This window comes from Tachyglossus aculeatus, chromosome 1 (assembly GCF_015852505.1).
Source record: "Tachyglossus aculeatus isolate mTacAcu1 chromosome 1, mTacAcu1.pri, whole genome shotgun sequence".
NCBI lineage: Eukaryota > Metazoa > Chordata > Mammalia > Monotremata > Tachyglossidae > Tachyglossus > Tachyglossus aculeatus.
This window is the reverse complement of record NC_052066.1, coordinates 19182239-19199135: the sequence shown is the minus strand read 5'-3', so window position 1 is coordinate 19199135 and position 16897 is coordinate 19182239. Positions and strand designations below refer to the sequence as shown.

Here is a 16897-nt window from a genome sequence, read left to right as displayed (position 1 = left end):
GCCAACATATAGAGACAGTCCCTACCCAACAGTGGGCTCACAGAGGAGACAGAGAACAAAACCAAACATACTAACAAAATAAAATAAATAGAATAGATATGTACAAAGAGAAGGCTAAGACTGTGCCACCTCTGTTCTCTGTGGTTCTGGAACTTGAAGCTGCATAATGCTATCGGTTTCCTGGAGCCCCAGAAACCGGGATCATTGGTTATGGGACAAAGAGGACCTTCTTTAATGACACCATGGCAGGCTGGTGAATGAGTAGTAGCAACAGCATTGATAATGGTTTATTACGTGTAGAGCACTGTATTAAGTGCCAGGAAAGAACTGGAGATGGTCCCTGGCCCTCGGGGAGCTCACTATCTTAAAATGTACAGTGAGGGGAGAGGGGATTGGGAGGATGGGAGGAGGGAGGCCAGGCACTGAAACCCCATTTTACAGATGAGGAAGCTGAGGCCCAGGGAAGTGAATGAGACGGTCAAGGTCACATAGACGGCAGGTGGCAGAGCTGGGATTAGAAGGCAGGTCCTCGGCCTGCCGGGCCCGAGTTGGGGTACAGCACTTCCGCGGGGGCGGGTCTCATTTTGTGGAGCCCCTCCCAGCTCTCAGCTCTAGCCCAGGTCATCCTGGACTAGCCAAAAGGCAGATCTCTTTTTGGCACCCGGGGAGTCCCCAGGGGCAGGGCCCGCCACGTACCGGTAGGTCCACGCTGACATCGGTCCCGTCCAGCAGAGACACGCGGCAGGTTATGATGGCCTTGGCTTCGCCGGCCGCCGGGATGTGCGTTCTGGCGCGCTGGGCTTCTCGGAGCCGTTCTCGCTCGGCCTGCTTGCGCATCGACCGGCGCCCCAGCGTTCGGCGGAAGAAGCTCAGCATCTTCCTTGCTGCGAAGCCAGAGGGGAAACCACATCAGATCGGGGGTTCGAATCCCGGCTCCACATGTCTGCTGTGTGACCTTGTGCAAGTCACTTAACTTCTCTGAGCCTCAGTTACCTCATCTGGAAAATGGGGATTAAAACTGTGAGCCCCATGTGGGACAATCTGATCACCTTGTATCCCCCCCAGTGCTTAGAACAGTGCTTTGCACATAGTAAGCACTTAACAAATGCCATTATTATTATTATCATCATCAATCGTATTTATTGAGCGCTTACTGTGTGCAGAGCACTGTACTAAGCGCTTGGGAAGTACAAATTGGCAACATATAGAGACAGTCCCTACCCAACAAGCTGCCCAGCCCGACCTACCACACCGGGAGGCTGGCATATCCGCTGTTCGGCTCCCCTGGCCCTGTAAGCTCACTGTGGACAGGGAATGTGTCTATTGCATTGTTAATTCATTCATTCAATCGTATTTATTGAGCCAGTACTGTGTGCAGAGCACTGTACTAAGCACTTGGGGAAGTACTATATAGCAATAAAGAGATACAATCCCTATCCACAAGTGGGGTGGGGAGACAGACATCAATACCCGCAAATTGTGTAAATTTTATTACAGATAAATACTTAAGTGCTGTGGGGCTGGGGAAAGAGTAAAGAAGCAGCAGCGTGGTTTAGTGGAAAGAGCATGGTCTTGGGAGTCAGAGGTCATGGGTTCAAATTCCGGCTCAGCCGCTTGTCAGCTCTGTGACTTTGGGCAAGTCACAACTTCTCTGGGCCTCAGTTGCCTCATCTGTAAAATGGGGATTAAGACTGTGAGCTCCACATGGGACAGCCCGATCACCTTCTATCCTCCCCAGCGCTTAGAACAGTCCTTTGCACGTAGTAAGGGCTTAACAAATACCAAAATTATTGTTATTATTATTATTTAAAGGGAGTGTGTCGGTGATGCGGAAGGGAGTGGGAGATGAGGAAATGTGGGGCTTAGTCTGAGAAGGTCTCTTGGAGGATATGTGCCTTCAGTAAGGCTTTGAAGGGGTGAGAGTAATTGTTTGGCAGGTTTGAGGAAGGAGGGCATTTCAGGCCAGAGGTAGGATATGGGCCAGGGATCAGCAGCAAGACAGGCGAGATCGAGGCACAATGAGAAGGTTAGCACCAGAGCAGCAAAGTGTGCGGGCTGGGTTGTAGGAGGAGAAAAGCGAGTTGAGGTAGGAGGAGGCAAGGTGTTGGAGAGCGCAGGAGCGGGCAAGGTGATGGAGAGCTATAAAGCCAATGATGAGGAATTTTTGTTTGATACGGAGGTGGACAGGCAACCACTGGAGATTTTTGAGGAGGCGGGGGTGACATGCCCGGAACGTTTCTGTAGAAAGATAATTCGGGCAGCGGAGTGAAGTATGGACTAGAGTGGGGAGAGGCAGAAGGTCGGGATAGGATGAGTGATTGTACTAATGTGGTAGTGGTTTGGAAGGAGAGGAAAGGGTGGACTTTAGCGATGTTTTAATCCTAGCGTACTCTCCCAAGATCTGAACTCAGTAAGCGCTCAATAAATCAGTTCGACTGGCTGACTGGAGCACAGGCGGGAGGCTGGGCACCAGGTGGAATGGCAGTCCCAGGTCTCTGGCCCATGGGCACGGCAGCCGGTAGTTTGAGGGAAGCGGACCCGGTGGAGAGGAGAGCTGAACTGTGCCACCCTCCCCCAGCAGACAGGCAACATCCACTCAGAAAACTCCACCCAAGCCCCCCAGCGCCCACCGCATAGGGTCTGACAGGGTGGATTCCCGCCCTGGGGGCCAGAGGGCAAGCACCAGAAGAAGACCCGGACAGCCGTAGCTTAAGGGAATAGCAGAAATAAATCCATTCCACAGCCCCCGGAATACCACCCAATCTACCGAGTCCTTCCCCTCCGCCTCCCCAAGGCAGCAGGTCCTGTTAGGGAGAGGAGAGGTAGGGCAAGTGTTCCACTTACACATTCCCTCCCCGAGCCGATGAAATTACGAGGAGTCAAATTACAGAGTCAAAGCTCCTAAGTGATCCATTACTCAGTGGTATTTATCGAGCACTTACTGTGTGCAAGGCTGGGTTCTGTGTCCTGTCCTCTCTTGGGGCCCTCCAGCCTCAGTCTCAGGGAGCTCCGCAGCTGGCACAGCTTCAGCTACTACCACTCTCGAATGATTCCCAAATTATCCTCCCTGGTTCCGACCCCTCGCTCACTCTTCAGTCTTACATCGCCCCTTGCCTCCCGTCCATCTCCACCGGGGTGGTCCGTGAGCACCTCAAATTCAATATGCCCCAACAGACCCTCCCCTTTTCCCTCCAAATCCTGGCCACTTCCCAATTCTCCCTCTCCATTGATAACTCCACACCCCTCCCTGACCTTGAGTGTTCCTCAACTCCTCGTCATCATCCCATCAACGGCCAAATTCTGCCAACACTTCACCCCGGATGCTTTGCAAATTCACCCCATCTTCTCCTTCCAAACAGCCACCACCCTGGTTCAAGCATTCATCGTATCATGGTTAGACGACCACATGGGCCTTCGCACTGGTCTCTCTGCCTCCAGCCTTTCCCCTTTTCAGTTTCTACTCTATGCTGCTGCCCAAATTATCTTCGTACAGTATATGCCTCTTCACATCAGAGCCTAGCACACTGCTTGATACGTAGTGGGGCTTAATAAATACTATCATCATTAATCCTCAAAGATTCGCCCCCATTGCCATTCCATGCCCTCCCACGTACCTCCCTAACCAAAAAAGATTCAAGTTTGTGCACCACCTCTCTCCAATTTACATATCAATTAATCAATTTAGTGAGCACTTATTCACTCCATTTGGTCATACTTATTGAGTGCTTACTGTGTGCAGAGAGCATTGAACGAAGCGCTTGGGAAAGTACAATACAACAGTAGGTAGTGACATTCCCTGCTCACGATGAGATCACAGTCTGGGGGGAGGGGAGACGGACCGCAATACAAGTACATAAAATTACAGATAACTATATAAGTGCTGTGAGGCTGGGAGGGGAGCCAGGCTGAGGCAGAAGGGAGTGGGAGGTGGGGAAAAGTGGGGCTTAGTCTGAGAAGGCCTCTTGGAGGAGATTGGCCTTCAATAAGGTTTTGAAGTGGGGGAGAGTCTTTGTTTGTCGGATTTGAGGAGGAAGGGCGAGCCCGGCCAGAGGCAGGATGTGGGCTATGGGTGGGCAGCGAGACAGAGAAGATGGAGGCACAGTGAGAAGGTAAGCACTACAGGAGTGAAGTGTGTGGGCTGGGTTGTAGGAGGAGAGAAATGAGGTGGTGAGGTAGTAGGGAGCAAGGTGATGGAGAGCTTTAAAGCCAATGGTGAGGAGTTTTTGTCTGATGAAGAGGTGGATGGGCAACCACTGGAGATTTTTGAGGTGGGGAGTGAAAGTCCTGAATGTTTTTGTCGAAAAAAGATCTGGGCAGCAGAGTGAAGTATGGACTGGAATGGCGAGAGACAGGAGGATGGGAGGTGAGCACTGTACTAAGTGCTTGGGAAAGTACAACACAACTGAATTAGCAGACCCTTTCCTTGCCCATAATGAGCTCTGTTCAACTACTTCCCAGCTCTCTTCACTCCTGTTATGCTAACTTCCAAAAGATTCCCTACCTCCTCCAACCCCTCATTTGCACTCATCTCCAATAACAATAATTGTGGTGTTTGTTAAGCTTTTACTATGGGTTAAATACTGTAGACCAAATGCTAGGGGAGACTGACGATCAGGCGCCATGTGGGGCTCACAGTCTCAGCAGGAGGAAGAACAAGGACTGAGTCCTCATTTTGCACATGACAGAACAGAGGCACAGAGAAGTGAAGTGACTTTGCCCAAAGTCACACAGCAAATAAGTGGAAGAGCCCGGATGGGAACCCAGGTCCTCCGACTCCCAAGCCAGGGTTCTTTCCACTAGGCCATGCTGCTCTTCAGTACTTCACGCAGTCATTCATTCAATCATATTTATTGATCACTTCCTGTGTGCAGAGCACTGTACTAAGTACTTGGAAAGTACAATACAGCAATTAAGAGAGACGACCCCTGCCCACAAGTCTAAAGGGGGGGAGAAAGACATCAAAACAAGTAAAAGGGCATCAATATGAACAAATAGAATTATAGATATAAACATATATACGTAAGTGCTGTGGGGCTGGGGGGACGGCAAAGGGAGCAAGTTGAGGTGACATGGAAAGGAAGGGGAGCTGAGGAAAAGGGAGCTTAGTCTGGGAAGACCTCTTGGAGGAGGTGAGCTTTCAGTAGGGCTTTGAAGGGGTGGGGTGGGGGGGAAGATTTGAGGAGGGATTTGAGGAGGGAGGGCATTCCAGGCCAGAGGAAAGAAGTGGGTCAGCAGCGAGACAGGTGAGATTGAGGCACAGTGAGAAGGTTAGTACCAAAGGAGTGAAGTGTGCAGGCTGGGATGAAGAAGAGGAGAAGGGAAGTGAGGTAAGAAGGGCCAAGGTGATGGAGAGCTTTGAAGCCAATAGTGAGGAGGCTTTTGTTTGATACAGAGGTGGATAGGCAACCACTGGAGTTTTTTGAAGAGGGGGCTGACATGCCCTGAATGTTTCTGTAGAGAGATAATCCAGGCAGCGGAGTGAAGTACGGACTGAAGTGGAGAGAGGCAGGAGGTTGGGAGATCAGAAAGGCTGATGCAGTAATCCGGGAGGGATAGGATGAGTGATTGTACTACTGTGGTAGCAGTTTGGATGGAGAGGAAAGGGCGGATCTTGACGATGTTGTGAAGGTGAGACCACCAGGATTTGGTGACGGATTGGATATGTGGGGTGAAAGAGAGAGAGCAGAGTCAAGGATGACACTGAGGTTATGGGCTTGTGAGACAGGGAGAATGGTAGTGCCGTCTACAGGGATGGGGAAAGTTCGGGAGAAGACGGGGTTTGGGAGGGAAGATAAGGAGCTCTGTCTTGGACATGTTGAGTTTGAGGTGGCGGGGGGGGGGGGGGGACACGGACATCCAAGTAGAGATGTCCTGGAGGCAGGAAGAGATGCGAGCCTGGAGAGAGGGAGAGAGAACAGGGGAGGAGTAATAGATTTGGGTGTCATCTGCATAGAGATGAAAGCTGAAGCTCTGGGAGTTAATGAGTTCTCCAAGGAAGTGAGTGTAGATGGAGAATAGAATGGAGAAGAGAATTGAATGTGCAAAGAGGTACATTTTGACTGAACATGCAGTTTTATTTATTCTGATTCCACTGTTAAATATTTTCATGTCTCCCCTAAATCTCCAGTGGCTGCCAGTCAACCTATGCATCACGCAAAAACTCCTCACTCTTGGCTTCAAGGTTCTCCATCACCTCGCCCCCTCCTACCTCACCTCCCTTCTCTCTTTCGACAGCCCAGCACGCATTTATTTTACTTGTACATATTTACTATTCTATTAATTTTGTCAACGATGTGCATCTAGCTTTATTTCTATTTATTTTGATGACTTGACACCTGTCCACGTGTTTTGTTTTGTTGTCTGTCTCCCCCTTCTAGACTGCAAGCCCGTTGCTGGGTAGGGACCGTCTCTATATGTTGCCAACTTGTACTTTCCAAGCGCTTAGTATAGTGCTCTGCACACAGTAAGTGCTCAATAAATACAATTGAATAAATGAATGCAGGAAGTTAACATGCTTTGTTATCTGTCTGTACTTCACCTACTTGAAGTGCACAGAACTCTGTAGGTACTCAATATAAAACCCTCCCTACTCTTACCCCAAATCAGTGAGGCCTCAATGACCCCAAAATCCCAACACCAACAAGAATTCCCCAATTACTTCCCAACACCCCAAGCTGTTGGGATTTATTCCTCCTCCTCAGCACTTGTGAATAGATGCATTCACAACAGTGCGTTCAATTATTTATCTTTAAGGATGTTTACATATCTCCCTGTGTACATTCCTTATAGTCAAGGAATGAAACTTGCGCTTCTGTTGCACTTTCCCAGGGGTTTAATACAGTCCACTTTTTTCAATGGTATTCATTAAATGCTCACTACATGTCAGGTACCAGTGCTTAGAACAGTGTTTGATGCATAGTAAGCGCTTAACAAATACCATTATTATATTACATTATTACTAAGTGCTGCCCCTCCTCAGTCTCTCCCCATTCTGGCTCCCTCTTCAACTCTCCCATCCTTCCCAGCAGTATCTCTAGAGGAGATCTCCTGCCTCCTCTCAAAAGCCACCCCATCCACCTGCACATCGGACCCCATTCCTTCGCACCTCATTAAAACTCTCTCCCCCTCCCTAACAGCCATCTTCAACCCTTCACTCTCCCATGGCTTCTTCCCCACCGCTTTCAAACATGCCCATGTCTCTCCTATCCAAAAAACAACCCTCCCTTGACCCCACAGCTCCCTCCAGTTATCGCCCATCTCCCTGCCATTCCTCTCCAAACTCTTTGAGCTAGTTGTCTAAACCCGCTGTCTCAAATTCCTCTCCTCCAATTGTCTCCTTGACCCCCTCCAATCTGGGTTCTGTCCCCTTCACTCCATAGAAACCACCCTCTCAAAGGTCACCGATGATCTCCTTGCCAAATCCAATGCCCACTATTCCATCTTAATCCTCCACGACCCCTCAACTGCCTTGTCATCTGTGTGACTTGGGGCAAGTCACTTAACGTGTCTGTGCCTCAGTTACCTCATCTGTAAAATGGGGATTATGGCTGTGAGCCCCACACGGGACAACCTGATTACCCTATATCTACCCCAGCACTTAGAACAGTGCTTGGCACATAGTAAGCGCTTAACAAATACCATCATTATTATTATTATCTACATCCCCAGCCGTTCCCTCTCTCCAGTCTCACATCTCCTAATCAAGAGAAGCGAATCCGGTGGTTGGGGTTTTTTTGTGGTTTTTATTAAGCGCTTAAAGGCACTGTATTAAGCGCTGGGGTAGATACAAGATAATCAGACTGGACACAGTCCATGTGTCACGTGGATGCTCAGTGTTAAGATGAGACAACTGAGGCACGGAGAAATGATCCTGCAGAGTCAGGATTAGAACCCAGGTCGTTCAGAATGGTCTGCACTCTTAGCTGCTTCTCTTCATGGTGCAAGCGCTTAGTACAGTGCTCTACACACAGTAAGCGCTCGATAAATATGATTTAATGAATGAATGCACTGTAGACATAGGCCCTCAATCCCTACTTTTTCTACTACTACCTTTAACAGAAGAAAACGCCAAGATGCTAACAGCTCAGATGACTTTCCCCGGAGGGAGGGGAAAAACAGAAAAAGCACACATTCCTGCCTTTAAGGACTATGGCCACTTCACCTTTCACTCAGTTGCCTGGATACCAAAAGCCACCTCCCTCATAAAGTCTGGGAAAAATCCGGAAGCAATGATTTACTCCACCCCAGTATATATAAAATTTTGAAATACTCTTCAAAAAACATCAGCTATAAGGAACACAGAAGAGTTACTGCCAAAACAACCAGACAATTCCAATTCCTTCTGACAATTAGGATACAGCAAATATTTAAGGTACTTACTTCTTGCCCTTTGCCCTAGAACCCAGAGGAGGAGGAGGAGGAGGGTCAAAATATTAATCTACGATGTGCTGATGAGAAGGTAATTCTGTGTCTCCCCAACTGAGAGTTGTGGGTAAAATCAATCAATCAATCGCATTTATTGAGCGCTTACTGTGTGCAGAGCACTGTACTAAGCGCTTGGGAAGTACAAGTTAGCAACATATAGAGACAGTCCCTACCCAGTGGGCTCACAGTCTAAAAGCCATTTTCACTCCAGACACTCACACCCTGCATGAATCAATCAACGGCATTTAATGAGCACTTACAGTGCGCAGGGCACTGTACTGTCTCCCCACTTCTAGACTGTGAACCAGTTGTTGATTAGGGATTGTCTCTAACTGTTGCTGAATTGTACTTTCCAGGTGCTTAGTACAGTGCTCTGCACACAGTAAGGGCTCCATAAATACGATTGATTTTGAATGAATGCAATCTATCAGAGTTGGAAGACACGTTCCCTGCCCAAAAAGAGCTTCAAGTCTAAGAAGGGGCAACAGACAAATGCATGCTGGATCTGGACATCCATAATAATAATAATAATAATTAATATTAACAATAGTGATGGTATTTGTTAAGTGCTATGTGAAAAGCACTTTTCTAAGCACTGGGGTAGATACAAGGTATTCAGGTTGGACACAGTCCCTGTCCCCCGTGGGGCTCACAGTTTTCATCCCCATTTTCCAGATGAGGGAACTGAGGCCCGGAGAATAATAAAGATGGCATTTATTAAGCGCTTACTATGTGCAAAGCACAGTTCTAAGCGTCGGAAGTGAAGTGACTTGCCCAAGGCCACAGAGCAGACACGTGGAGGAGCCGGGATTAGAACCCACGGCCTTTTGACTTCCAGGCCCGGGGCTCTGGCGTCAGAGGTCGTGGGTTCTAATCCCTGCTCCGCCTTCTAGACTGTGAGCCTGCTGTTGGGTAGGGACCGTCTCTATATGTTGCCAACTTGTACTTCGCAAGCGCTTAGTACAGTGCTCTGCACACAGTAAGCGCTCAATAAATACGATTGAATGAATGAATGAATGAACTTGTCAGCTGGGTGACTTTAGGCAAGTCACTTCACTTCTCTGGGCCTCAGTTCCCTCAGCTGTAAAACGGGGATGAAGACTGTGAGCCCCACATGGGACAACCTGATAATAATAATAATGGCATTTATTAAGCGCTTATTATGTGCAAAGCACTGTTCTAAACGCTGGGGAGGTTACAAGGTGATCAGGTTGTCCCACAGGGGGCTCACAGTCTCCATCCCCATTTTACAGATGAAGGAACTGAGGCACAGAGAAGTTAAGCAACTTGCCCAAAGTCACACAGCTGACAATTAGTGGATTTGAACCCATGACCTCTGACTCCAAAGCCCATGCTCTTTCCTACGGAGCCACACTGCTTCTCACCTGATCACCTTGAACCCGCCCCCCCCCCCCCCCCCCCCCGCCAGCATTTAGAACAGTGCTTTGCACATACGAAGCAACGTGGCTAAGTGGAAAGAGCCTGGGCTTTGGAGTCAGAGGTCGTGGGTTCGAATTCCAACTCCACCACAAGTCTGCTGTGTGCCCTTGGGCAAGTCACTTAACTTCTCTGAGCCTCAGTTCCCTCATCTGTAAAAATGGGGATTAAGACTGTGAGCCCCACGTGGGACAACTTGATCACATTGTATACCCCCCAGCGCTTAGAACAGTGCTTTGCACATAGTAAGCACTTAACAAATGCCATCATTATTATTATTATTAACAAATGCCATTGTTGTCATTATTATAATTTATTATTACTCCCTGCTGCCTATATGCTGTGGGGCTGAGGGAGGCGGCGACTAACAAATCAATCTTCTGCGCCAAGGGATTTCAATCCTCATCTTCGAGCCAAATTATACCAGAAACCAAAATACCAACAGAAACCCTCCACACCTCACCTTTGGTCAGACACGCCTCCTGCGCTTGATTTCACCATCCCAGCTGAGGGGTTTATTAGAAGGCAAACTGAAACCGGGACAGAAACCCGCGATTCAATTCGGGAGCGAAGGGTTGGGGGGAAAAAACAAGACACTCCACTAAATCCCTTCAAGATCCACTTTGCCAAGACTCAAGCCCACTGAGATAAACCACTGGATTTAGAAAACACACGTGTGGTGGCTACAAAAAATAAAAAATGGCATTTGTTAAGCGCTTACTATGTGCAGAGCACTGTTCTAAGCGCTGAGGGGGAATACAAGGTGATCAAGTTGTCCCATGTGGGGCTCACAGTCTTAATCCCCATTTTACAGATGAGGTAACTGAGGCTCAGAGAAGTTAAGTGACTTGCCCAAGGTCCCACACAGCAGACATGTGGTGGAGTCAGGATTCGAACCCATGACCTCTGACTCCGAAGCCCGTGCTCTTTCCACTGAGCCACGCTGCTTCTCAAACCCACAGGGGAGGCACCAAAACCAGTCAAGGGAAAAATCACTTAGTGGTCTCCAATAGTAATAAGGAGAATCCTTTAGTGGTCTCCAATAATAATAAGGAGAATCACTTAGTGGTCTCCAATAATAATAAGGAGAATCACTTAGTGGTCTCCAATAGTAATAATCAATCAATCGTATTTATTGAGCACTTACTGTGTGCAGAGCACTGTACTAAGCGCTTGGGAAGTACAAGTTGGCAACATATAGAGACAGTCCCTACCCAACAGTGGGCTCACAGTCTAAAAGGGGGAGACAGAGAACAAAACCAAACATACTAACAAAATAAAATAAATAGAATAGATATGTACAAGTAAAATAAATAGAGTAATAAATACGTACAAACATATATACATATATACAGGTGCTGTGCGGAAGAGAAGGAGGTAAGATGGGGGGGATGGAGAGGGAGACGAGGGGGAGAGGAGAATCACTTGGTGGTCTTCAGTATTAATAAGAGAAGCAGGAAAAGCATCGTGGCTTAGTGGAAAAAGCTCGGACTTGGGAGTCGGAGGACGTGGGTTCTAATCCCAGCTCTGCCACTTGTCTGCTGTGTGGCCTTGAGCAAGTCACTTCCCTTCTCTGGGCCTCAGTTCCCTCATCTGTAAAATGGGCATTCAGACTGTGAGCCCCACGTGGCACAATCTGATTACCTTGGCTCCATCCCGGCGCTTACGACGTTACTTGGTACATCGTAAACGCTTAACAAATACCATCGTAACAATTATTAATACGGAGGATAATTTAGCGGTCTCAAATAATAATGTGGAGAATAATTTAGGGTCTTCAAGGGAGGGTCGCTGGGCAGGCTAATAATAATACTAATAATTGCGGTACTTGTTAAGTGCTTACTGTGTGCCAGGCACTGTAGTAAGTGCTGTAAGAGTAAAGGGAAGTAGAGTGGCTTAGTGGAAAGAGCCTGGGCTTGGGAGTCAGAGGTCATGGGTTCCAATTCCGGCTCCACCACTAGTCAGCTGTGTGACCCTGGGCAAGCCACTTCACTCAGCCTCAGTTCCCTCATCTGTAAAATGGGGATGGAGACTGTGAGCCCCTCCTGGAACAACCTGATTACCTTAGTGGAGAGAGCACGGGCTTTGGAGTCAGAGGTCATGGGTTCCAATCCCGACTCCACCAATTGTCAGCTGTGTGACTTTGGGCAAGTCACTTCACTTCTCTGTGCCTCAGTTACCTCATCTGCAAAATGGTGATCAAGAGCCCCATGTGGGACAACCTGATTACCCTGTAACCTCCCCAGCGCACAGAACAGTACTTTGCACGTAGTAAGCGCTTAATACATCCCATCATTATTATTACTGTCATTACCTTGTATCCTTCCCCAGCGCTTACAGCTTAACAAATACTATTATTATTATCATTAACAAACTGAGAAGCAGCGTGGCTCAGTGGAAAGAGCCCGGGCTTTGGAGTCAGAGGTCATGGGTTCAAATCCCAGCTCCGCCAATTGTCAGCTGTGTGACTCTGGGCAAGTCACTTCACTTCTCTGGGCCTCAGTTCCCTCATCTGAAAAATGGGGATGAAGACTGTGAGCCCCACGTGGGACGTGGGACAAACTGATCACCTTGTATACACCCCCAATGCTTAGAACAGTGCTTTGCACATAGTAAGTGCTTAACAAATACCATTATTATTATTAACCGGGGCGGGGGGGAGGGAGGGCACCGCCCAGCCGGGGGGGGGGGGGGGGGGAGAGAGAGAGAGAGAGAGAGAGAGAGAGAGAGAGAGAGAGAGAGAGAGAGAGAGAGAGAGAGAGAGAGTGTGTGTGTGTGTGTGTGTGTTCGTTCATTCATTCAATCGCATTTATTGAGCAATTACTGTGTGCAGAGCACTGTACTAAGCGCTTGGGAAGTACAAGTTGGCAACATATAGAGACGGTCCCTACCCAACAGCGGGCTCACAGTTTAGAAGGGGGAGACTGACAACAAAACAAAACATATTAGCAAAATGAAATAAATAGAATAAATATGTATAAGTAAAATAGAGCAATAAATATGTACAAACATATATACGTAGTGACTTGAATATAAATAGCACACCCCTCTAAATGATATAAACATAGTGACTTGAATATAAATAGCACACCCCTCTAAATGTTTATCACAACCAAGAATTTGGTAACTCAGTTTTCTGGCTATGCATATGCTAGGTTATCTAAGCATGGGGACTTTCCTTTTTTCAGAGCAGTAGTTGCCCAAAATCGATCAATCAATCAATGGTATTTATAACAATAAGAATAAGAATGGCATGTATTAAGCGGGTACTATGTGCCGAGCACTGTTCTAAGCGCTTGGGAGGTTACAAGGTGATCAGGTTGTTCCACGGGGGGCCCGCAGTCTTAATATGTTAATATGTTAATAGAGTAGCAGCGTGGCTCAGTGGAAAAGAGCCCGGGCTTTGGAGTCAGAGGTCATGGGTTCAAATCCCGGCTCTGCCAATTGTCAACTGTGTGACTTTGGGAAAGTCACAACTTCTCTGGGCCTCAGTTGCCTCATATGTAAAATGGGGATTAAGACTGAGTCCCCTGAGGGACAACCTGATTGCCTTGTAACCTCCCCCGCGCTTAGAACAGTGCTTTGCACATAGTAAGTGCTTAATAAATGCCATCATTATTATTATTATTAATATCCATTCATTCATTCAATCGTATTTATGGAGCGCTTACTGTGCAGAGCACTGTACTAAGATCTTGGGAAGTACAAGTTGGCAACACATAGAGATGGTCCCTACCCAACAACGAGTTCACAGTCTAGAAGACGGGCTCACAGTACCCATTTCACAGAAGAGGCAACTGAGGCACAGAGCAGTCAAGTGACTTGCCCAAAGTCACACAGCTGCCAAGTGGCGGAGTGTGGGTCATCCCGAGGGCTTCGGGGTCCGGTGGGGCCCCGCGGGACTGTGAGCCCAATGGTGGGTAGGGACCGGCTCTCTATGTTGCCAACTTGGACTTCCCAGGCGCTTAGTACAGTGCTCTGCACACAGTAAGCGCTCAATAGATACGACTGAATGAATCCCCCTCCTCCCTCTCTCCATCCCACCCGCCTTACCTCCTTCCCTTCCCCACAGCACCTGTATATATGCGTATATGTTTGTACGGATTTATTACTCTATTTGACTTGTACATATTTGTTCTATTTACTTGATTTTGTTAATATGTTTTGTTTTGTTGTCTGTCTCCCCCTTCTAGACTGTGAGCCCACTGTTGGGTAGGGACCGTCTCTATATGTTGCCAACTTGTACTTCCCAAGCGCTTAGTACAGTGCTCTGCACACAGTAAGCGCTCAATAAATACCATTGATTGATTGAGCGAATGAGGAGGGAGTGGGCAGGAGGAGGAGGAGGAGGAGAGGGCGACGAATTGGGAAGAAAAAGAAAGGCCCGGAGGGGTCGGCCGGCCTCATTCATTCATTCGTATTTATTGAGCGCTTACTGTGTGCAGAGCACTGTACTAAGCGCTTGGGAAGTACAAGTTGGCTACATATAGAGACGGTCCCTTCCCAACAGTCGGGTTATTCATTCATTCAGTCGTATTTATTGAGCGCTTACTGTGTGCACAGCACTGTACTAAGAGCTTGGAAAGTCCAAGTTGGCAACATATAGAGACGGTCCCTTCCCAACAGCCGGGTTATTCATTCATTCATTCAATCGTATTTATTGAGCGCTTACTGTGTGCAGAGCACTGTACTAAGAGCTTGGGAAGTACAAGTTGGCAACATCTAGAGACGGTCCCTGCCCAACAGTGGGCTCACAGTCTAGAAGGGGGAGACAGACAAAAGAACAGAACATATTAACGAAATAAAATAAATAGAATAGACCTGTAGAAATAAACTAAATAAATGTATTTATTTATCCCGCTTCCTTACCTGGTCCGGGGCGGCGGGGGTGCGGAGGGTCCGAGGGCCGGACTGGGGGCGGGGGCGGGCGCGGGAACGGGCCGCCGGCAGGGGGCGGAGCGCCGATTGGACGCGACCGGCCGCGGGAGGAACCCCATTGGCCGAGCGGGGCCGGGGGCGGAGCCGCGATTGGCCGCGCCGAGGCGGGGGCGAGGGCGGAGGCGAGCGCCGATTGGCCGTGCGGACACGGGGACGGGAGCGAGCGCGGATTGGCCGCGGCGAAGCGGGGGAGGGACCCCATTGGCTGAGCGGGGACGGGCCCGAGGCGGAGCCCGGGAGGGGGCGGGCGGAGGGCGGGGGGAGCGCGGATTGGCCGCGCCGAGGGGGGACCGGGGCGGAGGCGAGCGCGGATTGGCCGCGAGGACACGGGGGAGGGAACGAGCGCCGATTGGCCGCGCGGAGGAGGGGGCGGGGCCTCAACTCGCAGACCGCTCATTCACTCGTTCGTTCAGTCGTATTTATTGAGCGCTTACTGTGCGCATTCATTCATTCGTACTTTCTATCATATTTATTGAGCGCTTACTGTGTGCATTCATTCATTCATGCATTCAATCGTATTTATTACGCGCTTACTGTGCGCATTTATTCATTCAATCGTATTTATTGAGCGCTTTCTGTGTGCATGCATTCATTCATACATTCAGTCGTATTTATTGAGCGCTTACTGTGTGCATTCATTCATTCAATCGTATTTATTGAGCGCTTTCTGTGTGCATTCATTCATTCAATCGCATTTATTGAGCGCTTTCTGTGTGCATTCATTCATTCAACCGTATTTATTGAGCGCCTTCTGTGTGCATGCATTCATTCATTCATACATTCAATCGTATTTATTAAGCGCTTACTGTGCGCATTCATTCATTCAATCATATTTATTGAGCGCTTTCTGTGTGCATTCATTCATTCAATCGTATTTATTGAGCGCTTTCCGTGTGCATTCATTCATTCATACATTCAATCGTATTTATTAAGCGCTTACTGTGCACATTCATTCATTCATTCAATCGTATTTATTGAGCGCTTTCAGTGTGCATGCATTTATTCATACAGTCAATCGTATTTATTGAGCGCTCACTGTGTGCATTCATTCATTCAATCGTATTTATTGAGCGCTTTCCGTGTGCATTCATTCACTCATACATTCAATCGTATTTATTAAGTGCTTACTGTGCGCATTCATTCATTCAATCGTATTTATTGAGCACTTTCTGTGTGCATGCATTCATTCATACATTCAATCGTATTTAGTGAGCGCTTATTGTGTGCATTCATTCATTCAATCGTATTGAGCGCTTTCCGTGTGCATTCATTCATTCATACATTCAATCGTATTAAGTGCTTACTGTGCGCATTCATTCATTCAATCGTATTTATTGAGCACTTTCTGTGTGCATGCATTCATTCATACATTCAATCGTATTTATTAAGCGCTTACTGTGTGCATTCATTCATTCAATCGTATTTATTGAGCGCTTTCTGTGTGCATGCATTCATTCATACATTCAATCGCATTTATTGAGCGCTTACTGTGCACATTCATTCAAACATTCAATCGTATTTATTGAGCGCTTTCTGTGTGCATTCATTCATACATTCAATCGTATTTAGTGAGCGCTTATTGTGTGCATTCATTCATTCATTCAATCGTATTTATTGAGCATTTTCTGTGTGCATTCATTCATTCATACATTCAATCGTATTTATTAAGCGCTTACTGTGTGCATTCATTCATTCAATCATATTTATTGAGCGCTTTCTGTGTGCATTCATTCATTCAAACATTCAATCGTATTTATTGAGCGCTTACTGTGCGCATTCATTAATTCATTCAATCGCATTTATTGAGCGCCTTCTGTGTGCATTTATTCATTCAATCGTATATATTGAGCCCACTGCTGGGTAGGGACTGTCTCTGTATGTTACCAACTTGTACTTCCCAAGCGCTTAGTACAGTGCTCTGCACACAGTAAGCGCTCAATAAATATGATTGATGATGATGATGATCATTCAATCGTATTGATTGAGCGCTTTCTGCGTGCATGCATTCATTCATACATTCAATCGTATTTATTGAGCGCTTTCTGTGTGCATGCATTCATTCATACATTCAATCGTATTTATTGAGCGCTTACTGTGT

At 47.6% G+C, this 16897-nt stretch overlaps 1 protein-coding gene across 4 annotated transcripts in view; it reads right to left on the bottom strand.

The window, feature by feature from the left end:
• EPB41L5 (erythrocyte membrane protein band 4.1 like 5) overlaps positions 1-14759 on the bottom strand; it is a 208626-nt gene extending 193867 nt beyond the window's left edge. For 3 of the 4 annotated variants that reach the window (XM_038743312.1, XM_038743330.1, XM_038743337.1), the window contains exons 1-2: positions 14731-14759; positions 697-884 (exon numbers count right to left, since the gene is read on the bottom strand). In XM_038743312.1, the coding sequence (XP_038599240.1) occupies positions 697-876 (180 nt within the window). In that variant the 5' untranslated portion in view covers positions 877-884; positions 14731-14759. Of the gene's footprint in view, positions 1-696; positions 885-2942; positions 2983-14730 lie in introns of those variants that run through there. The other variant, XM_038743322.1, reaches the window with a different exon arrangement.
• Between the last annotated feature and the right edge of the window lie 2138 nt (positions 14760-16897).